The sequence below is a fragment of the Falco punctatus genome (assembly GCF_963210335.1).
Source record: "Falco punctatus genome assembly, chromosome: 5".
NCBI classification, from domain to species: Eukaryota; Metazoa; Chordata; class Aves; order Falconiformes; family Falconidae; genus Falco; species Falco punctatus.
The window spans coordinates 47697338-47722848 of record NC_137584.1 but is presented as its reverse complement, the minus strand read 5'-3'; the positions used below and the strand labels follow the sequence as shown (position 1 = coordinate 47722848).

The following is a 25511-nucleotide window of genomic DNA, read 5'->3' as shown; positions in this document are numbered from 1 at the left end:
AAGTATAACTAAAGTTTTACCAGGCCTACCGATCAGCTGAAGAGGCTGTATGTGCAGGTTGTGTCCTTGTAACCATAGAAGACTGTGGACAACATCAGTATCCAAGCTTATGGGCCAGATCAAGTGTTGAAACTGCCACAGGCTGCTCCAGTTTTGCTCTAAGGATGAAATGAAGTCTATTGTATGGGCCTGATGCCAGGGTGCCCTCACTTCCAAGTCCTACTCCTCAATGGATGAGAAAGCAGTAACTTAGTATACATGTGCTTAGTAAAGGAAAGCACAACTCTGTTGAAGATGTACTGTGGATCACAGCTGCCTTTGGTACCTTAGACTCATGCATTGTGACTCGGACTTCATGAGATAAGAAATCTGGTCTTCAGTATTAGCCCAATGCCCTTGCTTTTACTTATAAAACTATTCCCCACCCCACCCCTATCCCCCAAAACAGCCTCATATACCTATGTCACCCCATTTTTTTTCTCCTGGGGAGCTTGCAGCCTGCAAGCTCCTCAGCATCTAGGCAGAACCATCCCTTGGGGCAATCCCTGACTGTTCCTGGCAGCTCCCCAGAGGGATGCTGCCCAGCTGAGTTTGGTTCCCAGAGATGATTGCTCAAGGCAATTTGGAAGGGAGACTGTGAACATGTAGCTCCTATGCTATATATTTGCAAATCCTTGCCATTAGGCAAGGTAAGGAGAGCCACAAGGGTGTGGGCCCAAGGAAGATCCAGCAGCTTCTAATGATTATGATCAGCTGCCCCTGACCCAGGGTGCCTGGAGTTTCTGATGCGTCTCCCTCTGATTAGGGAAGGTCAAGCACCCATTAACTGGTACTCAGGAGGGACTTAGCTAAGACCTAGGCCCACAGCACAGCCAACCACCCAGAAGTTTGTGCAGCAGGGTGTGAAGAACAAGCAAAGTAAGGGGGCCTCAGCTGAAATTGTGCTGCTGTAAGTGTTCAGCATGATGGTAACAGGGCAGTTTCCCCAACAGATGTGGGAAGCAGCTTTTTTTTTGCTAGGGCAGAGGCTTCCACACTGATTCAGTTTCAGATGGCGGACACAGTCCTCCAAGTCTCATACTGAAGGAAGTGCCTGGGACCTCTCTCTGAGGCCAGGAGACATGACCCTCTGCCCTGCAGGAGGTGCGCCATCTTGGAGGAGCTGTTCTGGCAAGTGGAGGAGATAAAGGAGGAAGTGAGCAGGCTGTGCAGCATCAGAGAAAATTGAAGTGAGATAAATAGTGTCTTCTCTGAGGGCCTCAGTCCCCACCTGCAATGGAGAAACAAGCAGTGTCTAACCCTGCTATCAAAGTAAGCAAAACCTGTGGAGAAGAGGGATGGAAGGTGATGACTGCTAGTACCAAGATAAAGGCTCTTACCCCACCTAAGAACTTGCAACTGCAAAGCAGGTTGAGGTTGACTGCCCTCAAAATTGAAAAGGAGCCAGATGGACCTATTAGTGAAGGACCTGGTTCACCTAACTATAAACCATGCAAGGCTACTAGGAAAAAATGGTGAGTTGTTGCAATGGCTGACTCCCTGCCGTGGGGGACAGAGGCACCTATCTGTAGGCCTGACCAGCCATATAGAGAGGTTTGCTGCCTGGCAAGGGCCAGGATCCAGGATGTTGAGAGGGACTGTCAAAGCTTGTCCAGCCCTCTGACTTCTACCTCCACTGTTATTTCATGTGAGCACAAACGATAGCGCCAGGGGTAATTGTCAGTATATGTTGGGAACTGCCTAGCTGGAAATCAGCATTGCAGAAAAGGGGCCTAGGAGTTTTGGTGGACATCAAGTTGAACATGAGCTAGCAGTGTGTCCTGGTGGCCAAGAAGGCCACTGGTATCCTGGGGTGTATTAGGAGGAGCATGGCCAGAAGGTCAAGGGAGGTTGTCCTCCCCCTCTACTCTGCCCCGGTGAGGCCGCATCTGGAGCGCTGTGTCCAGTTCTGGGCTCCCCAGCGGAAGAGAGACAGGGAACTATTGGAGACGGACCAGCAGAGGGCTGTGAAGATGATGAGGGGACTGGAGCAGCTCCCTTGTGAGGAAAGGCTGAGAGAACTGGGCCTGTTTAGCCTGGAGAGGAGAAGACTGAGAGGGGATCTTATCAATGCGTACTAATACCTTCAGGGTGAGGCCAGGCCCTGTTCAGTGGTGCCAGTGACAGGACAAGGGGCAACGGTCACAAACTGCAACACAGGCAGCTCCATCTGAATATGAGGGAAAACTTCTCTGCTTTGAGGGTGACAGAGCACAGGAACAGGCTGCCCAGAGAGTCTGTGGAGTCTCCTTCTCTGGAGACATTCAAAACCTGCCTGGATGCAACTCTGCAACCTGCTGTAGGTGAACCTGCTTTAGCAGGGGGTTAGACTACATGATCTCCAGAGGTGCCTTCCAACCATGACTATTCTGTGACCTCCAGAAGTCCCTTCCAATCTTAATCATACTGTGATTCTGTAAAAAAAAAAAGGATTTCTAAACTGACAGAAGTCTCTCATTGAAGTTGTCATTTTGGTTGGAGCCTGTCTGGTGTGGAAGTGGCTGTGGACAATGCTCGGTTGTACAGCTCCCCTTGCAACTGGCTCATGGGGGTATTTGCCAAATGTAGCAGTAATGGATAGAAATCTTGAAGCCTGTATTGTCCTGCAGGATCACCATCCCATCCTGTTCAGCCCTCAGGTCTCAACGAACCAAAACCTACCAAAAAAGATTAAAACCTACACTGTATTTCCAGCCTTTCACAGAAAGGATGGCCCTCCTAAAGGTGCAAGTAACTGTAATGTTTTTGCATTATTTTTGAGCTTTCTGAGGATATTGCTCTCAGTTTTTCCCTGGTAATAATGACAGCTAGAAAACAGATCTGATTTTTTTGTTTGTTTTTTTTTTTTTCTTTTTTCAGTTGAACCTGTGACAAATGAAATAAATCATTTGCCATCAGGCAATTAAGCTTTGCAGGGAAACATCCAATATTGTCAGAAGCACAGTAAAATCATGACATTTGGTTCAGTTTCAGCTTGTTCTGGTGACTATGCTTGGTAGTTACAGTACATTTACATCTAAACTGTTGCTACACCCCTGGTCAGTAATGTTGGTTTTTGCTTTAATAACTCTGCCTTTCAGTTTCCTCTTTGTTCTGCACTGGTGTTAGCGTCTCTCAGAAGTGAAACTTAAAAGTGTCGCTTAATCAGTGTTCACCCAGGTTCACTGAAATGAAAGATGTTGGCTCTCATAAGCCAGTTTTCAGAGGAGGAGACTTGACTTCTTGAGCAAAGGTTTGCCACTGGAGACTTGCTAATGTGTTCTGTTCTCATGGAAAACTGAATTAAAATCCTGCTGGTCAGGCATTTTGGAATTTCGTGATAGATTCATTTAAATACAGTTTTTCTCTCGTTTTAAAATGGAAACAGTTTTACTGAAAACTGTTTATTTCATAAAGTATCTGTCTGAATCTAACAACTGGTGCTTTGGAGAAAGAAGCTGCTTTTGTTCATAAATCAAAAAATTTGGGAAAGCAATTTTGTGAATAACACTGGATTTCATTGCTGCAGTCTGGGATTAGAAGTTTCTCTTGTGCAGAGCAAAATGTTGTTTTTTTTTTTTAATAAGATGATACTGGGCTTCTGAACAGCACTAAAAAACATTTTAAAGTTGCTGAATTCCAGATTTGGGATTAATTTGTTGAAAATTTACTTCAGCTTTCAGGAATACTGGGAAAGACAACCAGAAATAGATCTTAATTCACAAAATGACACTCAGCAATGATTTCATTACAGATTTTTCACTGATTTTATCCAGGCAAACTAAATGCAGTGCTGGCTGGGGAAACTGCCCTTCCTTTCTCCATCAATTACCCAACTTTTGCCACAAAATACGAAGAGATGAGGATTCATCATCCCTGTCAACTTGCTACAGGATACCATCATTGCTGCTGAATTAATAAATACACACTTGTAAATTCTTTTTGCTACCCCAATATCTTATTAAGTAATCAGTTTTTAACTCAGTCTGTATATAAAGTGGGCCCTAACAGATGGTATGGAATATGTACATTAACCCTTTCTTGGCAGATGAGCCACAGACCATGTTGTTGTACTTTAGGTCATCAATAAGGTTAGTGGAAAGATCTACTTCCTCAGTTATTTAGAGAGCCACATCCTGTCTCAGTATTGCTTTTGTGCAACTTTATGTTGCTTAAAGGTGAAACGACCCTACCATAGTATCATAGCAAAGATGTGATGTTGACCCACTATATAATTTTTATGCAAGGAGAGCTGATTCATATTTGTTTTTCTCATTATTGTTTTGGGTAGCTCTAAAGGAAAATAATTAATGTGACTGTGTGACCCATTGATTCACCGAGGCCATATATTATTTCCATGTGTCATTAATAGGGCATTACCTTCTTTGGAACGAAGACACAAGGGGTGGTCTGTACAGGATGGGAAAATAGTGAAGCCTCCAATAGAGCCGATATGTTTTCTTATTGCTTTTCTTTGTCTGTTGTCATGGAGAATAGTCTGAACGAGATAGTGGTAGAATTAAAAAAAAAAAAAGAAAAAAAGAAAAAAGAATACATGATGATTAAGCAGGAGTATGGGATTATTCATTCCTGGTAAAGCCTCCCACAAGTGTGTTGTTCAGGTCATCTCAAATAGGCATCAGATAAGCACACGACTGTCATACACGGTTCTGTAGTCTGTGATACATGATGCAAAGATCATTGGTTACAGAAAGTTCTAGCTCTTGCAAATACTGGTGGTAGTGGTCTCTACTGTTTCCAGATGATATAGCTTTACTCACCTATAATTCCCCTGTGAAAAGAGCCATCAGATCCTTCAAGAATATTATGAAATGGGTGGTTGTTTTCCTGAAAAGCCAGCTGGCTAGGCAGAGGGGTTGCATTAGGGATGTTCATAGCGTAGCTCTGCAGCGGATCAGGTAGCTACCGGCTTTGCATAGCAACGTTGTGGCCGGCATAATAAATCATACGTCACCTTATCCAGCATTTGTCATTTGGAAGCTTCAAAACCTTCCTAAAAATAGAAAAAAGGTGAATGTTTTTGTTCCCATGCTAGAGGTGGAAAGGTTGAGGCAAAGAGGAGTCAAGTGCTTTGTCCACAATCATATGACCAAACCAGCCTGACTGTGGAGAATTTACTTCAAAAGCCAGACCTTACATTTCTAATGATGTCTTTTTTGGTCCATAGTTTTCTGGTTTAGTTTCATTTTCTATGTGTTTGTGTGGGATGAAACATATAGACTGCAAAGGAGTAAATATAATTAATTTGTGTTATTTTTGCAGTGATTAAAACTTTCATATATGGAATGGCAAACTTATAGCATGTTTATGTTTTATGGTTTGGATAATCTGTCAGGTTCACGTGAATTTTTTTTTTTTTAATTTTGTAAAAGAAATGTTATGAAACTCTTACAGGGGGAAATACATTCTGTGCACTAAATAAAAAAACAGGAGTGGAAAATCCAATTTTTTTCTTTTTTTGGATTTCTTAGAATGAGCTAAACATCAAGCAGACACCTGGCATGTATTTTAAATCTCCCCATATTTATAAATCCCTCTTGTGGATCATAATAAAGCATTAAAATGCTGGACTCCTAACTTATATTTTTTTAACTTCTAAACACAGAATACAATTCAGGCAAACGCAGCAAAGTCGAAGCTGCCTGTGGGTGTGAAACAGGAAGCACTAGTAGATAGACACATGTATAATAGTTACGCTTGCTCTTGCTCAACTAGATATACATCAATTTTAATTAACACATTTTATGCTTCAGCTGCTAACATCCCTTCAGCAGTGAGTGGGTTATGTGTTTCCATCCTGCATATACCACCAGCATCACCACCACGTCCTTCTCTAGCTTCCCCCTCCCCTTTCTACACAAATGTTGCAACACAATCTGAAATTTCCTCTTTTCTTTCCTTCCTGCATTTCTTACAGGTTCCCTTGCGTCAGAAGGCAAAAAAGAAAAGTCAAGGTAATGAGAGATTGTTTTTTCTTTTCTATCCTGGGTTCCTCTTTTGTTATTTTCTTAGTATGTCTTATTCTTGGGAGAGTGAGGATTTTATACTGCTACTCAGCTGGTAGAAGGCTGCTTTTTAACTCCACTGATTCTTGCACCGATTCTGAGAAAAATGACAACAGGCTGTTCCTTTGGACTAAATCCTTGCGGTATGTTAGTTGAAACAAAGCTGGAAATCAGTAAGGTAGAATCAGCTGCCTGCACTTACACACACACACACACGCGCGGTTTTCATGTACTTGGCATAATAGTTTTCTCTAGCTGACTTAAATAGATGTATTCTTTTCAGTGCAGCTGTGAGAAGGGAAATATATGCATGCTTCTTTTAAAAAGATCAAAGGATATGTTTTTAATTTACAAAATCTCCTGTATGGTTATCTTAGCTTTAATTAGCATCTGCATTATCTGTAGCTTAATATTTTGTTTCTCCACATCAGAATGCCTTTTGAATGTGTGTTACTGTCACAGCCATTATAAAACTGAACGACTTCTAAGTATATTTTAAGATATGCTCGGCTGACTCGCTGAAATTGCTAAGTAAGGTTGATATCTTTAATTGCCAGCTACATCTTTCCTGGTAATGACTTTTAAACAAACACCATTGTATTTTTAATGGCACAGGGTTCTTTATAATGAGCCGACGGAGGATATCGTGTAAAGAGCTGGGGCAAGCTGATTGCCAAGGATGGCTCTACAAAAAGAAAGAAAAAGGAGCTTTCATTGGCAACAAATGGAAAAAGTTCTGGTGTGTGCTCAAGGAGTCATCGCTGTATTGGTACAGCAGTCAGCTGGTGAGTACAGCGTCTGTCCGGCTCTGGGTGCTGGACAAAAAATGTGTGCTGGGATCAAAAGAAGGGAAGCTGGGGTCACAATTTAGATGCATCCTGGAGATGTACAAATGTGCATTTCTCAGCTCTGACATTTCTTGTAATCTGGGAAGTGTCTATGTGAATGTGAAACAAGCAGAATGTTTTTTCTATTTCAGCAAGTACTTGTGAAATGTTAACTTGCTGTCTGTTCTGCACTTTAAAGAGCTGCTCTTTGCAGGCACTGGAAGCATTTGAATTTGAGAAAGGTTTTCCTGGGCTGGGTAGTTTGCAGATGCTCAAAACAGGAACACTTCTTCACTTCTAGTTTAATTTTCAGAAGTCTCTTTTCTGCTTCTCTTTCTATCCCCTTCCACACTGAGATTAATCTGTCTGTTTGTTTTCTTGTTTTTTTTTCCTGCTCCCCCCCACCTCCCCAGTTTGCACTGGGGTAGGGTTGCAGATACAAGCACTGTCAGCTGGTGATGTTTCTACTCCTGGTCTTGCTGGTGTCTCATCCACAGAATTGTTATTTAAGGTTCTCGTGTTCTTGCTGATGTTTAGCTTCCTGCTCTGACGAGTTGATGCTAAAAGTCAAATCTGCAGGAGGACACAGTGTTTTGAAGTCAAGGTCCAGCTTTCTGTTCAGGGGATGAGCTTTCCTCAGGACAGCTGGAATAGCATTTCTCTTTCTGCTGATCCAGCTCGAGTAGTCTACTCCACTTACAGTGCAAGCGGGAAATAGTCTGAGATAAAGAGCAGCAGGCCTTGAATTCCTGTAATGAGTTGAAGAAACTAGGAATTAAAAGTTGAAAAGGGGTGGGGAAGGCATAATTAGCAATCCAGAGTAACCCTTTCAATGAAAGGTTATGGCTGAGTGCAAAGAAGCAGTGGGTCTGAGAGGACAGCTGGCTTTACTCCAGGCTGTTTGCTACAGCTCGGCTTGATGGGGCAGAAAGGGTGTCTTGCCTGTCCTAGGAAGATTCAGACATAATTATTCTCTTTGCTTTGCTCTCTTGCACTGCTACCTTGAAAAAAGCTCCTATCATGTTCAGATGATGGACTGACAGAGACCAGAATTGGGGCATGCAGAGGACTGGGGGGTGCCAGCAGCAACATAGGTTGGAATTCAGCAGCTTCAGTGTAGAATTGTGGATGGGCATCAGGTTCCCTAAATGCAAATGGGCTGCTCTGGAAATGAGCATGTCCCAAGCCCAGAAAAGGATAAAGGTTAAAGAAATCCTTATTAATCCTTAGAGCAGTTAAACAAATTAAATCCAGTCTGGATTGTTTCCACTTGTTCATTTCTATTGCAGTAATCCTCACTAAAATCTTGCTTACTTTCAGGGAACAAATGAAATAGTTAAAACCATAATAAAAATCCTATTACTTTAAATAAAACTTTACTCATGTAAAGAGTATTTCACATTCTCCTTTTAGTTGTGGGTACAGTGGTGGGTTTTTTATAAGAATAAAAACTTTGACTGGCATTTAAAGATGGTATTAGCTATTCTTTTTTTGATGAAAAGTGAAAACAATTCTGCTGGTCTTGGGCTGTTGTTTTTTGTGGTGTTGTGGTTGTCTGATATAGCTTCCTTTCAAGAAAGGAACCTTCAAGCAGTCAAGTCAAATACATGCATGAGAGAAGGAGAAAGAAAAGAAATAGGAAAAGTAGAAAAGAATAACAGGGCTTTGTTTTCCAGTGGTTACAATATCTCTGCTTGAAAGACATGGCCTGACAGATATACTCAGCAGCAGCATTAATACCCTGCAAACCCCTTATTAGCATTGGCTGCTCTAAATCACTGCTTGTAGTAGTACTTCTGGCCAAGCAATGTTAAGAAAGGTAAGCCGGCTGGCTGATGTGTCCTTCAGACACGTGCAATGTCAGAAAGGAATTATTCTGAGGAGCAGTCAAGCTGGGAGGAAATAAAACAAGGCAAAACTAGTCAAAGTTTGCCTTCTGCGAAAAGAATGGTAGTGGGGGAAGAGGTGAAAAGTCCTCTACCTCCTTTAGTTGTGACCTGGCTAAATTCTGCTCTTGGCATCCAGAGAAACCATAGTCATGCTGATCCAGTGCTACTAGACAGCATTCATCAGTCGGGTAAACTCATCCTTTTAGTCCATGCCTGCTTTTCTGGCTGTCACTGACTGCCCCAAAATGAACAAGGCTGAAGAACCGGTGGCACCCTCATTCCGATTTATTTCATATGCTCTAAAGAGTTCATATGGCTTCAAAATACTGTTGGCTGATGTGACCTCTGACTTCTCACCTATCACAGTTCTTGCAAACTTGTTAGCTGATAGCACCTCTTTGCTTTCAACTTCTGCTGACACACATGCTATTTTACATTAAAAACTTGAGGTTTCTTTGGACAACTTAAAGTGCAACCTCTGCATAACTGTAGATTCAGACAACATTTGTAATGTCAGTAACAAAGGGGTGTGGGAAGGAGAGGTGTCTTTTGCTAAGATTTGCTTACTTAAATTGATGAGACCAGGGCCTTGCTCAGAGTCATATCTAAGATTAATTAGACCTGTTGTATTTTCACAGATATTTTCACTTTTAGATTGATGAAACAGAAATAACGGTGACATACTCACTTGCTTGATATTTCTTTTTACTATCTGCCTAGCTTTAATATTGTCTGCATTTCCACTGCCTTCAATGGAGTTCATCCTCAGTCCCTATGGGGCATCCAAGATGACAAACTTTAATTCATAGCTGTGTTGAAAAAGAGGAGCCCTGCTCCTCACATGGCTGAGACTTCCCATGACAGACCCTCTTATAGAAGCTGAAGTGAAAGGTGGTGGCAGAGGAGCAGGGTTGAGGTTGAAGGAACCGGGGCACACTGACTGCCTCTAGCTCTGTCTGACCAGTTTTGTTCTTGTGAGAAATGAGTGTGTTTTGTTTGTGGCTGTGTGGAAACTGCAGTCAACCAGACACTGGCAACTGTAGCATAGCAACAGGGTGCTGGACCTTTTTTTCTAATGGAGATGGAGAAAATAGAGTGTGGGTGGAATTTGTATGGGAATGTGCTTTGTCCCGGATTTGGGTAGGTAACCTCAGCTAACATCATGTTCTTGGTGAAGTCTGTCTTCAGGCACCTCAGAAGCTCTGGATGTTTCTATTGCTCTGATTTAATTTACCTTCAGGCCACTCTGGTACTGCATCTTACACATGAGGCAGATTGGAGAAGGCAATATGTCACTGTGTGTGACATTTGCAGATGGTATTTCCTTCAATTTAACATAAAACACATTGTGAAAACCACAGCTCAAAAGAGGAAAAAATAGTAAAATGCTGAGAAGGGTCAGCGATAGCAGATCAAACACCCCAAGAGTCAAGCTTCTCCTTCACTGCAAGCAAATCAGACCACACAGGCAAATCCAAATTAATTTTTGACCAGCTACTGAGGTACTGTGAGTGGCAAAGTCAGGGCCCTGGTGGTCTCAGCAGACTTGGGTAGACTGCCCTGAAACATCTTTCCACATAGGCTTGCTCTTTCTGTAAAGTATGGGTACCAATGAGGCAGGTAAACCTGTCTGCAGCATATACGTGGCCCCAGTCTGGGGAGGGGAAGATGTCTGGGCAAGGAAGAAACACAGAAGGTCTGGTTTTGCAGTGGAAACAGAAAATATGAGAAAATGGATCTGATCAGTCAGACTTCTTGGGTGCATTCAGGAACACCAGACTTCTTGGACAACTGCTTTACGTTAGCATTTGGTTCCCCCTTTCGAGTACTGCTCTCTGTAGGCAGCTGCCCTAAAGAAAATTATTTAAAAAGGACAGTGTGTGACCCTTTCTGTTCCTTAAGCAGTTTAGTTCTCATACTGAAACCCCAGAGGGATCAGTATTCTTGCATAGGAAGAGGGGTGGCGGGGATGATCTTCATGTGTAATCCCAGGCTCCTGGCTCCTTGTGACCATGTTGGATCATGTTGACTGGAAAGGGACATAAATGCCTCTGTCTTGTGGCCTTTAGGATAGCTCAGCTGGTTTTCCAAGTAGAGTTGAAATACAGTTTTGCAGGATGTGTTAACGATGGTTGTCATGGGGATTCAGCTGAAAAGAAATATAAATATAAAATCAAAGGGTTGCAGGCTGTGATCTGCTGTCACTATTTATCTTTGGGGTTTTTTTTGCCTGTCTGCTGGATTTAAATTGGTCCTCACTCTAACAGCTTTGCCAGGAGATGTATAATTGCAGTCTTTTAAAACAGAAATCTTTTACCTTTAAGTTATAGCAGCTGCTTACGTGGATGATGAAAAGTCATTGATGTCAACTGATTGTGCTGAAGGGTTTGGGGACCTCTGGTTCAATATCTTACACAAATTATTCACAACTCTATAGGTTGTCTCACTGGTGTACTTGGCGGAGACAAAAATGACTTAAAAGGCTGAGGACTGACCTGCTCCTCCAACACAGGGTCTTCTGGGGGCAGCACTGAAACACTTTGAAGCCGTGAGGAGTACCCTGAATCGCAGATTGGAGCTGTTCCACAATAACTAGTTACTTCCCCTTTACAGCACTGTTTTTAAAACTCTTTCTGCACCATTACATTCACTTTAAATATTGAAAAAAGCCTAGTAAATGATTTACTAAATCTCCTAAAGCCACAACATTTAGGCAATGTATTGAGGCAAGCTAAAAAGGACATCAGTCTCTTTCATTGGATGAATGCATTATGTTTCATAAATATATTTAAATTTTTTTTGAGTGAAAAGCTTTTTCTGTGAAAAAGTAGTTACTTTCTTTTTGCCCCAAGCATTTGCAGAGACAGTCGTTGTTATTGAAATTATTTTCCTACAACTGGGCATAGCAAAATGCACAGATTTATATGTTAGGCTAGCCTGCATAAAACCCACAAGACATAAAAGCCTATTAATTTAAACATCCTGACTAGATAGGAAACAGGTCAAGGTTCTTTTAATCTGAGTTTTTTAGGGATATTTTACAGCATTGCAATAAAATCTGAAGGAATTTTGAGTGGAATGTGTGAGTTAATAGCGTGCTTAAAGCTACATTAAAGGTAACATTTTTGAGAAAATAAAATATTTAGGACTTCCATACACTTTTAATGTTTGAAAATGCCATTTTTATTCCAAGAATGACCAACAAGATGACTTCCACATGTTCTACCCCTAGTGTTTATTTGGAATTTTATTTGGTGATTGTAATAACTCTCATAAGGTTTTATTGTTATGATTTGTTTTCCTTTTTTTTTCTGATAATTATGGAACTATATACCCATCAGACTCCCGTTTTCTGTTATATAGATAGCACATTTGAGACGTTACCAATAGTGCACTAAAAAAAAATAAATTCATACTGTTATCCTCTTTCACTCATACATAAAATGAAACATTAAAATTTCCTTATAAATGCACAAATGTGAAATCACAGACAGAATTAATATAAAATCTGAATGCATCGAGAAAGAATCCATATGAGAGAACATAATCTTTTACCAACTGGAACATGCCAAATACTGCATAAGAAGTCTGGGGATTTCTCTGTTGTAAAACTGGTAAATGTAAATTACTGAAATCAAAGCCTACAGATCTATTTTCATTGGCAATTTACAGAGTATTCCTCTAACTTAGATACTCATTGGATATGTCAGTGGTTCAAGACCAAGTTCTACCTCCATATGGGTGAGAGCACCTCAGGTGAATGTCCCCACACTGGCTTAAAGGGTCCTGATAATTCACTAGTCTCAGTACAGAACCTGAATGTTCAAATATTTGTATACATTGACTGTTGAGACAGTGACCTATCTAATGCCATTGCATGGGCTTATTCTCCTCATGAGTGCTTGTGCAGCACCCTGCACAATTTATAGGATGCATTCTAGACCAATGGCTCCTGCACCAACAGATAAAACTGGCTGAGCTGTGATTGTATTCATAGCATGTAAGGCCAACCCGCCCCAGACCTTGGTCACACACTCATCCACCTGATAGCTTACCTAGCTCAGGCCATGGAGTTAATGGTGTGTGGCTGAGAAGGGGGACCTGGGTATATTCCTTCATGTAGGGTCTTCCGGATCTTTTTTTTTTTTTTTTTTAAAACTGCGTTTATTTATTCATACTGCAGAGAAACAGCTGACACTATATATTTCTCATCCATCAGTGTGTGTAATAATGGCTTTGATACCTCATGAACTGCTTTTTTGAGGTTGGTCTCTGGTGTTGGCTGGTCTTGGGAACCAAACAGGAATTTCAGTGTCCTTGCTGCACCTGGTCTAGTAAATGACCACTCTTTTTGGTACAGAAATGCAGGATAGTATATTCTCTAACTTTAATGCAATGCAGCCAATGAGTAGAACTCCTCCTTTACTCATCCCTACTCATCTCAGTGTACCTGGTGTACTATGGATCTGGGATGGAAATGCTAGCTTAAGGTCTAATTGATTGAAATACACTTATTATTTTTTTAAAAAAAGACTTAAAAAATCCTGTAACTTTTTTTATTTAGTTAATTATTAATTTATCTCAGTGAGTTTAGTCTCACTACATTCTAACCTATGGAATGGAAACAAAAGCTCCCCAAGCCAGGTTCTAAACAAGTTTGACAGATACAAATATAATCAGAGAAAGTTAAAAACCCACAATAGCTAATAAGCACTTTTTGGTACAAATGAAGCCATGTTGCAAAATCAAAGTTTTTTTCAGCTCAGATGCTGATAAACATTTTTTCTTCTGTAATGAAGAAAATAAGAAAAAACCTCCCTTCTACTGCTGCTTTTTCCACCCCTCCACCCCCTGTCCTGGAGCAGGGAAAACTATCCATTTACTGGTGAAGATGAAAAATGTAAACTTCTCATATGAATATTTAACACATTAAAACTGCAGGAATGATGGTTATGCTGTGATTTATTATATACCAGACAACAGATATGCACAGGTGCGCAGAAGCCACCCACTGAAATATCAATTTTGTATCCATATCACAGTTCCCAGAGATTCATACTTCCAAGCATTAAATCTTGATGAACATCTTTTTATAGTCTCTTCATATTCATGCATTGTGTGACTTGAGATGCTGTCAGTCATCTTCGTTTATGCTCTGTCTTTGTAATTTTTCTGTACATTTTACCTGCTTTACGTTAGTGTATGATTTCTGATTTTCAATATGCTCAGGGATAAGAGCTGGGAGCAGCAAAAAAGTGGTTCAGGAGATAACACTGTGTTTCGGAAAGTACATTTTTTTCCGAACATTATGTGCTACAGACTTTTGTCTACATTATTGCTCCTCTTAGGAGGAGTGCCTAGTCTTATTGTGGCTAATCAGGTGAATGTATATGTAGTACAGGGAGAGGTTTCAGCTGCAGGCAGCAAGAACAGGGATTTGAGGCTGACTGGTAACTCCAGTTTTGCTGGAGCTGTTTTCCGATGCAGAGTCCAGCTGACCTAGAAGAGAGATGTGAATGCTCAGCAAATCCTCTCTTATCCAGAAAGAGATGACTGCATATAATCAATGTACTGTAAATGTCTGCATGGCTTTTGTTAACTTCTGTACCATACCTGTGAATTTCTGGGGGGAGTGGCAGCTGGGTGGCCAAATCCGTCTGAGGCTGGTTTGTGGTGTTTGACAGCGCTCAGTGGTGTGGGACCATCCCCTTGCACCATTTCACCTCCTGGCATGGAAGCTTCTGCAGTACTCGTGTACAGGCCCATATAAGTTAGATATATATATATATGTATATGAAATGGTCCATGTTACAATTACCCAGGAAGACCCCCCTCCATCTCTACCTAGGATCATTTTGGGTCACTTTTTCACTTTTGAATTCCTGTCACTATAGACATGTCTTTTTCAAATATACGTAATCATTATATGTGGTGCTGTTATGTATCTGTGTAACATGGATGCATGTTGTACAATGGAACAAATGCTCCCTTGAGATTGTATGTAACATCCAGACCTGACCAGAGGATATAGCTCAAACTTGTGCTCTTTTATATAATCTATCTCTTTTGAGAAGCTTCTGTTTTTAGAGATGAGGATCAGCAGTTTCATTTTCTGTGGTCTATGCACAAAGTGTGGCTTTTCTTTGTTGAAAGAAGCTATGTGATCACTGATGGCTGAGAAGGAATTGGGTTCCTCCACCTTCCCACTGTTTTCAGGTCCTGCTTTGATCCAAACCTAAGTTTTGCACTTGAAAATTTCAGACTCTGGACTAGACTTATGACTTACTCATGATCCCTGTGCAAGGATGCTCTGATACAAATGCTCCAGGGAGGGGAAGAAAGGGCATCTACCTCAGCACTCTTGTACAAGTTGAGGATCCTTCCTTCTTCAGGCACATTGATATTTGGAATTGTACAATAAATGCAATGCTCATACTCTACCACTTGCACAGACAGGGCAGCGGCTTTCTAGCATCCAGGACTTGTGCAAGTAGTATACGTATAGGAATATTTCTTGTTCCCAAATACTGCCTGAAACAGGATGTTAATCTGTCCCCATGGTGATAAGCATATATTTTCACAGTATAAAAAACTGTCAAAAACAAGCACTTGCATGTTAAATATCATTGAGCATTGAGCCTGGTAGCTTACCAATTTGTTGATGCGGTGATTTTTTTTTTTTTTTCAGTCTGAAAAAGCAGAAGGATTTATCAGACTTCCAGACTTCAATGTGGACCAAGCAACTGAATGCAAAAAAAAGCAGTAAGTTTATCTCTTATCCCTACTTTTGCATGATTTTTACAATGCTGCAAGGAATTAAACATCAGTAGTGTCTGACAATGAAGCTGTGAGAAGCTCTTCTGTATTTTATAAATAATGAGATATTGAGCTACTGAAAGAAAACCATATTGTAAAAAGATTTTTGAAAATTCTCTGCCAGTTGTGCTCTGCTAAAACCACAAATAAAAAAGTAGATCAGTATGCCAAATTATCCCCCCCCCCCCCCCCCCCCCCGGCCCCCCTTTGTTCACTGATTATGAGTAAGTTGTAGTCTGTCTCAGATACCTTCTCTTGGGTGAGGGCGTCAACGGGGGTGTAAGTAACACTGCTTCCCTCCAGGTCAGGACTATTCTTTAGGCTGCTGCGGTGCAGCAGAACTTGGGCTGTATTGAAGTCTCTGGTTTGTGCAGGGAATAAAAAACTTCGTTTAGCAGAGTACACATTTCAACATATTCTCTCCAGACTCCATATGCAGCACTGACTTCCAGCTGCTTCTGAATACACTTCAAAGGTTTGGAGGGGTGTTGCTGCTGTTCAAAGTTGTAAGCTTGACATGGTTTTTATTCTGTCCCTCAAGAGAAAGCCTTTGTTCTTCTGTTAAGGTCTCATGCTGCGATTAGCTGTAGGTGTTCTTGAGATTAACTGGGGGTTTGACTCCTCCAAAGAAAGGAGACAGCTATTTTGAATATGGGGAGCCCCATTTTGTTTTCTCAGAAGAAAGGTTGAGTCACATAGTACAGGACCATGAGAAAATGTTGCCCTTCACTTTTGCAGCTGTTGGCTGTTGATGACTGGGAGGGAAACACATACTCATCACTTACATGGGATAGGTTAAGTTAGGACAACTGTGAAGAGTAACCAGTGCTGCTGTGTCAGCTGGGGCCCAGCCAAACAGCATGTGCTTCCATGGGACAGGGTCAGTCACCTACCAAGGAACAAAAAAGGGAAGCCATGCAGTCTCAGGATCGGACACTATGTTTTAGGGGAAAAAAACCCCAAACTACTTTGAAAAGTCTTATGGTGAATACTCAACTAAAGCATAGACTGGGGCTGAAACCAACAGGTGAACTGTTGGAGATAGTCAAGGGACTACCTTCATTTTGCTTGTTTCAAACCTGCCACCTAGTTGCCTCTTTGATGCCTCCTAAAACTTGTCTTGGAAAAGGCAGTAAAGAGTCAGTCACTATTCACCCGCTGTGTGCAGCTTGTCATTTGGTTGTATAACATGTCCCTTCCCTCAGCCATCAGTGTTCCATGCTGTGGGGTCTTAGCCTAATTAACCACTCATGGAAGCTGTTTCATACCTTGGGTCACCCCTGGTGCTTTCTCTGAACACTTTTTAGCTTTACTTTGCTTTTCAGAGCTGGGAGAAGCAAAACTGCACAGTGTTTGAGATATGGGCACACAACAGAATTATGTAATGGAATAACGGAAGTCTTTGTTTTATTCTTTATACCTTCCTTTTTAGTTCCTCTAGTTTATACCCTCTGAATAATGTATGGCTTAGGAAATGAGCTAAAAATAGACAAGAGTTCTAAGGAAAGAGCTATATGGATGGATAAACTGATCCAGATTAATATATTGGAGTGAATAAATATTTTAAATAATCCATTCAGCTATTATTTTTTCTTTCTTATGGGAACTAGTTTTCTTCATAACTCTTCTATTTTTAGTTTTCTTCATATCTCTTCTATTTTGCTTTTCTTAAAGTGCTATTAAGATCAGCCACCCACAGATCAAGACATTTTATTTTGCGGCAGAAAATGTTCTGGAAATGAACACGTAAGTAGGAGCGACTGGCCATGTTTCATCCTGTCTCACGCCTGAGAACACCTTTCCAAAACTCATTCTTTCACTGTCAAGTGGTTGTTGACAAAGTCATTTGGGGAATTACTGGGTCTGTTTTGTTTTCTGGTGACTGTATGGAAGGAAACTACTGCTATTTGTTCACTTATGACAGTTGGAATCAGAATTGTGTTCTTAGCCTGATTTTGATATTAATCTTCTACATTTGCTAGTATAAATCCCTTTCTATTAGAGAGGTGCAAAGATCTGATAACAAGTTCATCACCTTGGGAGAAGTGAGGGAAGAAAGGGAGGGAAAAGCTTAATATTGTTTTGTCCAAGAAGTGATCTAGGGCTAGAATATAACAGTGTCTGCTTTCAGAGTAGCATATCAGTTAATAAGGAGGGTTAAAGGGATAGAAAGGGCTGTTATTTAATGTAAGTAAGCAGTTACTTCAATGCCAAACTATGTTGCAGTTAACCAGTCCTCATGACAGATCATAAATCTTTCCCACAAATATCTGTAACAATTAATTCATGCAGTTTTTAAATGCAAAAAGTAAAATGGATATGAAAAAAGTAAAATGGATATATTAGAAACCACTGAGCTTTCAGAAATAGATATTATTTGCTATTGATCCAGTCTGGGCCTATTTATATACATCTCGTATTTTCTTTGTCTTTTTTACTCCAGATTCCAGTCTGTTCTACAATGCTATTGCATTAAATGGACAAATACTGGACTCAGAGCAACACAATTTAAATGGAAAGAGAGTGCCTATGATAGTCAGGTCAGGATTTTAATCATGGCTCTGCTGGTGATATTTGTGAGTTTCTTCACAGAGCATTGACTGTTCTTTCCCTCTATAAATAGGGAACCTCATAAATACTTACCAACAACAGAAAATGACAGAGGTTGAGAGAACCTGTGTGATCTTCTGAAAGGGCTATAAATACAGGAATGCACAATACTACAGTAGTGTACATACTTGCATATTTATTCATAAATCTGTACTCTATAGATGCTTACAAGTAAATAGAGATGGAAAAAATGTATTGTCCTTTACAACTTGGAGCAGCACAGAGCATGCTGATGGGGAGATAACCATCCGTTTCTGTATCACTGCATTTCCTACCAGAGCTCCTGAATGGAGTGAGAAGTTCTTGAGGCAGGTGGGCTGAGGATGACTGAGAATGAGGGACTGCTGGACAGGAGTGTTTCTGTAGAAAGCGTAACCCTGGTTGAGAGAGAAGAGGGGGAAGGATGAAGGGAGAAGCAAAAGGAAAATTAGAGCTAATGGAGGACGCTAGTGAGTGCTAACAGCCAGTTTGGAGCCCAGCTGGAAATTCTCAGTGTCTTAATGACACTTTTGAAATGTTTAGTCTCATGTGAGTGAGTGATTGAAGTTTCTGCAGGTGTCCCAGCTCTTATGTCCCCAGAACGATTTTCTTCAAACTCCACTTCTCGAGTAAATTTCATTTTGGCTTAAAGCTAGGTAGCCTGGTGTTAGAGCAGCTTGCACTATACTGCTCTAATACTAATTCCTCACTGTTGTAACTGATGATGTTTTCCTTGGCAAAGTATAAAATGCATGCATTTAATACATAAAGTACACGCATACTCACGCATATGTCAAAACAGACTAAAAGACATCTGTTCTCTTGGCTCCATTCCTGCAAATACATATGCATGTTAGTGGTTCCAACTGAACTCACCCGGGCATTCATGCATGTCGAGTTACTGGTGTGCATAAATGCTCTCTGGATCGTGACCTTTTGTAACTCTTCATGCATATATATCTATTAAATCAATAGTGGGTTTATTAATACAGTCATTTGCTTCATTAATTTGGCATGTATTTGCTATTGTCATGCACACATGAGAAGTAAACGTGTGCTGGCTAGCTGAGTGCATTTACCTGGCCAGTTGTATGCAGTTGCTTGGGATCTGTCTTTGTGGTTAATGAAGTCCTGGATTTTTTAGCAAACCTTTTCTTTTGTTAGGATTTTTAAAATTTAGAATATCATTCTGTTATGATTAATTGTCAGAAGAAAGTCAAGAAACCACTCTTACAGAAATGATACTTTGTTTTCTTGAATTATGTGGCTCTATTGTTCATACTGCAGTCTAAAAATCCAGCTACTTCGACACTGATCCTACTAGCAAATTTCCCATTGCTTCAGTAGAATCAAGATCAGACACAATGTTTTTTCAGTTATGAACCTTAGTTCCTGCTCTTCATACCTTCCCTATTTAGGCATTGAGTTTTAATCTGAAAGGCTTCAGATTTTTCAGTTGTTTCTTAAAACCTGGACAGATCTGAATGAACTACAGGCAAACACAACATACAAAAATTATATCTAGAGATTGTTTCTAGCACTAGAAAAATGCAGCCACCTAGGAACATCAATGAAAAAAACCTCTGGTAATAGCTTAAAGCAACACAGGAAGTGAAACTTAGTAAAAACAGGAGTACATAGAGAGTTGAAGAAAGCAGTATATAATGGTCAGAAAGTCTGGTTTTAAATGGCTTATGTTCTTAGATTGTGCTGTGATAGCTTTGGCCAGGGCAGCTGACACCATCTCCTGTGGCTCCTATGCCTTTTGCTTCGTCTCAGGTGACAGATGACAGACACCTCAAGAGCAGGGCCAAGCCACTGACATTATGATACAGCACAGGTACTTTTCCTTTAGCTTCCACGAATGCAGCTCCTTGGTCATCAGAAGTGCTTTTTTCAAGGTCAGGGAAAGATGTCACAGGCAACTAGTCCTGCTCGCCACAGGGAGAATTAATATTCAGGTAACTGTTGCCTTTCTAGAAAGAAGATCTGATCTAAGAAATAGAAAGAAATATTTTACATATTTAGGTTAATAAAAATAGATATAGATGCATCTGAAAGGGGCAAAATTGAACAGCAATGCAAGTACCCCTAACTCTATATTCCCTCTGTTTCAAATACAGGTGGTTAAGTAAGCTGGGAATGGCTGTAGACCCTCAGGCACCCAATGGGAAGAATGAGGAAGGTATGCTCCTAATGGTGGTTTCAGTGTGTAACCACATCATGTTCTTCACAGCTCTTGCTTGGCCAAATGTTTGTCAGCTCTTTCTTTGAAATTGTCAACTTGGGTCCATCTACCGACTGAGCTCAGAGAAACCACACTGACATAGCACAGAGTAATCACAGAAAAAAGAATCAACAGTGAGAAACAGTGCTGCTGAGACACTCAGTGGTCTTGTGAAAGGTGTGTAACTACTTTCTAGCAGTTTGCCAGCTTGCTAAGCCTACCAAATACTAAGAGAAAGAGCTGTACTACTCTGAGTTTTGAGCTGGTAAGGTATATTACAAGAGTTGTGCTGTGGCCCGGGAGCCCACTAGCTTGGGAACATCTTGTGCAAAGGTTTCAATAATAGCAATGTTCAGGGGTGGTAGTAGTGGTGTACTGAAGACTACAAGTTCATTCAGAGCCAAGCCTAAGTGTTCATTGTGGAATGAGTAATTTTAAAAGTTCCCTATCAATTTATTTATTGTCTTAATTTGCACCCTGACCTAACAGAACATTTTTTGGGGAGGGTACCTGCACTCAGATCACAAATCTGGGCAGAGACAAAGCAAGTCACCTGTCAGAGTGCTTGGGAAAGCTGCTGGTGAGGACACATCCTGGGAGCTTGTTTAGAATGAGAAGTGTGCTGTGTGTAGTGTTATGTTAACACACCAGGGATGGACTCTGACCTAAGGAACATGTAACATCTTCTGGGCTTTTGACCCTGTGTTTTTAGGGTATTGGTACCCAGTGTCTTTTTTGGAACTTCTCAGGTTGTGAATGAGCTGTCATGAAGAAGAAACAGGTATTTGTAGTAGTATGAACATTTAGGTGGTGCAGCCCATTTTGTCTAAGCACTGAAATGTTCCTGTCTGCATCCCTTTTGCAGTTTCCCAGAATAAGGTTATGCTTTAAGTCCAGGCTTTGGACATGTAATTGCACTATTGATCAGTTTGATCTGGCTCTGTTTATATTCTGGCTCCATTTATACTCTGCCTTTGATAATAAAAGCAGCTTTAGGGCTCGTAATCATACACACCACCAATTTCTGAAGACTCAGCAGGTCTCATCAATTTCTTTGTTTTCAGTTAATGGTTCCTCTTTATTTCTTGTTAGGAAACTTGTTAATTCCCATGCTCCCAAGTTACTCAGAAATGCATGTGTCCTCTTTGAACCCAATACTGTATAAAAACAGTCAGAGATAATCAGGATAAAGGTCTATATTGAGTATTAGACTATGTAGCAAGAGCTGCATGGTAATTGTACTCAGGGAGGAAGTGTTGAAATATGTTGTCCATGTTTTCACAAAGCAGGAGTCGGATGGAAGATGAAGAACATGAAAGTTCTATACATGAAAACAATTTTTCTTTAAAGCCTCAAAAAACGTAGCATTGGTTGTGTTGGCTGAATTGAGAATTCAATTCAAAATGAGTCAGCCCACTAATCTTAATAAAAAAAAAAATGACAGAAAGATACAAAATAATCTACTCAACCTCTGCATCAGGTTATCTAAGTACCCTGCAGCGAACATAACATAGTTAAGATTTATTCAGCTTTTAAAGCTGGTGGCCCACTTCCACTTCAGAAAAAGGCATTCCAGTTCTGGTTTCAAGCACATTCTCATCTTTGCAAGTGTGTTTTGTCACAGGTGCTCCAGCAACAGCCTTGAGCATGGGTTTGAGCATGGGTTTAGCACCCCACTGACATGCTTGAGGGGACGTGCCCTTGCAGGGGCATTGCTATGTTTCAGAAAAACGCTGTCTTACCCACAGTCACTTCTGTTCCTACTAACCTGGTTCTCCCCTCTGTATCACACATCATAACTCTTCAGGAGGGTCTTGGCACTTGTTATGGCAGTTCTTGTGTATTCATGTACTTTCAATGCATTTTAACACCCCCCCTCCAACCCCATTTGCCTGTTCAGAGTATCAGAAACAGCTGTTGATTCTTTTTCAGTTCTTCCATGTGCCTAAAAGAGGAGCTGTAGAAACAATAAGCTCTTTGCTAAGAGTTATTCAAGAAGGCATTAATAAAGCCTTAGAATTTGATATAGGCCTTACTGCAGCCAGTTTTAGTTCTTTATGCTAAGATGTGCCAGCACATATTTCCAGTAAACAGAGTAGCAACTATGCTGTTAAAAACCCCTATAGTTCTGCAGGCAGTATGGGGAGAAAAAGTGATGAATCTCTTTAAATTTGACTTTGTTAACATAGAAACTTATCTCTGACGTATAAAACTTTTCTCTCAAAAATTTGTTCCCCTCACACTATACTTATTAAAACACCCAAATGACAAGCACAAAAAAGATGATGTGCGGGTATTTAGTTAAAAGATGGGATAATCACAGGTGATTTCCCAGAAACCGTGCCAACGCACTGCTTTCTAGTGGTGTGAACCCAGAAGTCCAGCTCTTACAAAGTAATCCCAGAACATAAACAACCCTCACCTACTTGGGGAGAGACCTGGTGGGATGTTTCCACTGGAGAGTCCCAGTTGCCCTGGGACAGCACAAGTTGCTGCATGCAGCAGCAGCAGCGGAGGGAGAGGCAGTGCAGAGTGCTAGCTCGCATGGGGAATGCAGAAGCAGGGCAGCCTCTGCTCTCCTGACCCTTGGTACTCACTCAGGTTGTCCTCATTAAGCTCCAGCTGTGTCTTTGCAACCTTTCATGTCCCCAGCTCTGTCGGATGGGGATGAGCACTGTCACCCCTCACACGTGGTCCAGGGCAGGATGAAAGCACTTGCTGCTGTAAGGGTTGGAAGTGAAAAAGGACTGTCGTTAAACCCCAGCTGGCAACCAAGTACCACGCAGCTGCTCACTCACTTCATGGGGTGGGGAGGAGAATCAGGAAAATAAGTACATTTTTGGGTTGAGATAAGAATAATCTAATAATTGGCATAAAATGAAATATAGCAACAATAGTAGTAGTAGTAGTAATAAAAAGAATAATAGTAGTGGAATAATAATAATAGTAGTGATGAAAAGGAGAGGGAGGGATAGAGGAATAAAATTCAAAAGGAAAAAACAAAACCAAATGATGCACAATACAATTGCTCACCACTTGCCGACCAACATGTGCTGGGAGATTTAGCAGAGGTAAGTGATCTTGCTCGGTGGTTGCAGCCAGACCCTGGGAATAGGAACCAGCAACTTACTGCCTCCTCTTTCTTGTGTCTCATTCTATCAATGATTAGCACTTCATTTAATCCACTTTTTAAAAGCATCTAAGATTATACTTTCACCTGCTACACAGGTAGTTGAAAGAAATAACAATGTGATTACCTGCCTGCCACTTGTCAAGGGATATTGAGAGTCCATCAGCTTACTTTTTATTAAATAATAATTAAAAAAAAAGAAAAAAAAAAAGAGTGGTGCATATAGTGCTAAAGTACTGTGTTTACTTCTAGTACTAGCTCTGCACATGTACTGCCATACCACATGGCGTGCCTATGTGAGTTACTGTGTGGTGACAGAAGACTCTCATAAGGCTGCTCTGTGGTTTCCAAAGCACCATGTAAGCAAACTGTTTCCTCCAAAACTGCAGCGAAAAAACACCAGTGCCTGTTGCTAGCTCCAGGAAAACTTACTAGTTACAGAGATTAAGGGACAGCATCTGCTACTTGCAACTTGTCTCCCTAACTTAGACTACAAATGATGGAGCCTTTAAAAGAAAGGGAGGGGGGAAAAAACCCACCCAAACTTATTTGTGAAGCTATTTAGAGGAGGGACACCTAGTGTTTCCAGCCATAGCAGATTTTTTTACTTAAAAAAAAAGAAAAAAAATACTGCCATGAAGTAGTATCACATTACCACAGGTGGGTTAATTTTCACAGTAGGAGACACTGATGTTACAGCATGGTCCTCAGCACAGGACATCCTATTTGGTGATCTTTGGTTACCGCAATGCTGTGAGGAATAAGTAAGCGTTGGTCTAATACTTCTTTTTTGCTCATTTTTCCATGTCTGCCTCAGAATGCTATAGTGAAAGTGAACATGATGATCCAGAAATAACAGACACACCACCTCCTCCCTACACAGTCCAGCCACCACCTCCTTCTTCGGTAAGTAGGTTGTAATTATCTTGTTTCTTCTTGCTAGCTGGTTGGAACAAAACTTTCTTGAGGTGGTGAACCTTTGAGGACTAACCTAAAAAGTGGGTGGAAATGTTGACCCTGTGTGCCTGTGACATGAGGATGCACTGAATGCCTCTGCCCCATGGCAGAACATGCAGTTATTGCAACCTGTGCTGCTGGGAGCCTCATGCTGTAAAAAAGCAGCTATTTCAGATGGAGGCATATTTGTCTTGCTGGAGAATGGAAGATGTCCCTACCTCATATGCATGCTGTGTCTTTTCTTTACAAGGTTTTTAACACACTGCCATAACCTAGATTTTCATACTATTCTTTAAAAAAAAAAAAAACAAAACTGTCCCAAATCTTCTTTCTTTTTGTGACCCTGGTAGCATCATCCAACGGATTTGTATTTATATTTATTTGAGCTGTTCTTAAGGCTACTGAATTTGAAGCTACTTTTGTGGCACTGAAGTGAAGGGAAAGAGGCCTCTTCTTACAGTGATGAAATTAGTTCTTTTCCTCTACTTCTGAAAAATAGATTATAAAAAAACTAAAACAGGCACCCTCCCAAAATCTATGCTATTTTTCTCTCTCGCTGAAGCAGATTTGCCCGGAATCTTCCTTCCTGCCTTGCTTCATCTCATAAATTAGAATAAGCACTATGTACCCTTATGCATCTAATCAAATTGACTTGCCTAATTATTAGCCACTTATCACCCTATTAATCTTATTTCTATACTGTTGCCCTTCCCAGTGATCTCATCTCCCTTTACATGTGCTTTAAGATATGAGGTTTACTTAATTCTGTGTTTAGAAATGAGTAATCTGGTTTGGGATGGTAATGCAGCTGAAATAGGGGATCCTGAGTTTAAGCCTTTCCCTTCCCCAGCTGAAAGTTAACATTGAGGGCTATGCAGCAATATATTTAGTACTAAATCGCCTCATTGCATCTCATGGAAGGGAAGTGTCTGCTGCCTCACTGGTGTGGTACAGGTTCCCGTATGGCACACTGAAATGATACCCAGTAGCTGCAGCTGGCACAGAGGCAGTGAAGCAGGAGCAAATTTGAAA

The 25511-nt window shown here is 40.9% G+C and overlaps 1 protein-coding gene across 10 annotated transcripts in view; it reads left to right on the top strand.

The window, feature by feature from the left end:
- Positions 1–25511, top strand: part of IPCEF1 (interaction protein for cytohesin exchange factors 1) — a 112812-nt gene that overhangs the window by 52185 nt on the left and 35116 nt on the right. For 6 of the 10 annotated variants that reach the window (XM_080389794.1, XM_080389791.1, XM_080389795.1 and 3 more), the window contains 6 exons: positions 5957–5993; positions 6660–6829; positions 15449–15522; positions 17251–17322; positions 20289–20350; positions 24340–24428. In XM_080389794.1, coding sequence (XP_080245920.1) covers positions 5957–5993; positions 6660–6829; positions 15449–15522; positions 17251–17322; positions 20289–20350; positions 24340–24428 — 504 coding nt within the window. The other 4 variants (XR_013928523.1, XM_080389788.1, XM_080389790.1 and 1 more) reach the window with 3 other exon arrangements.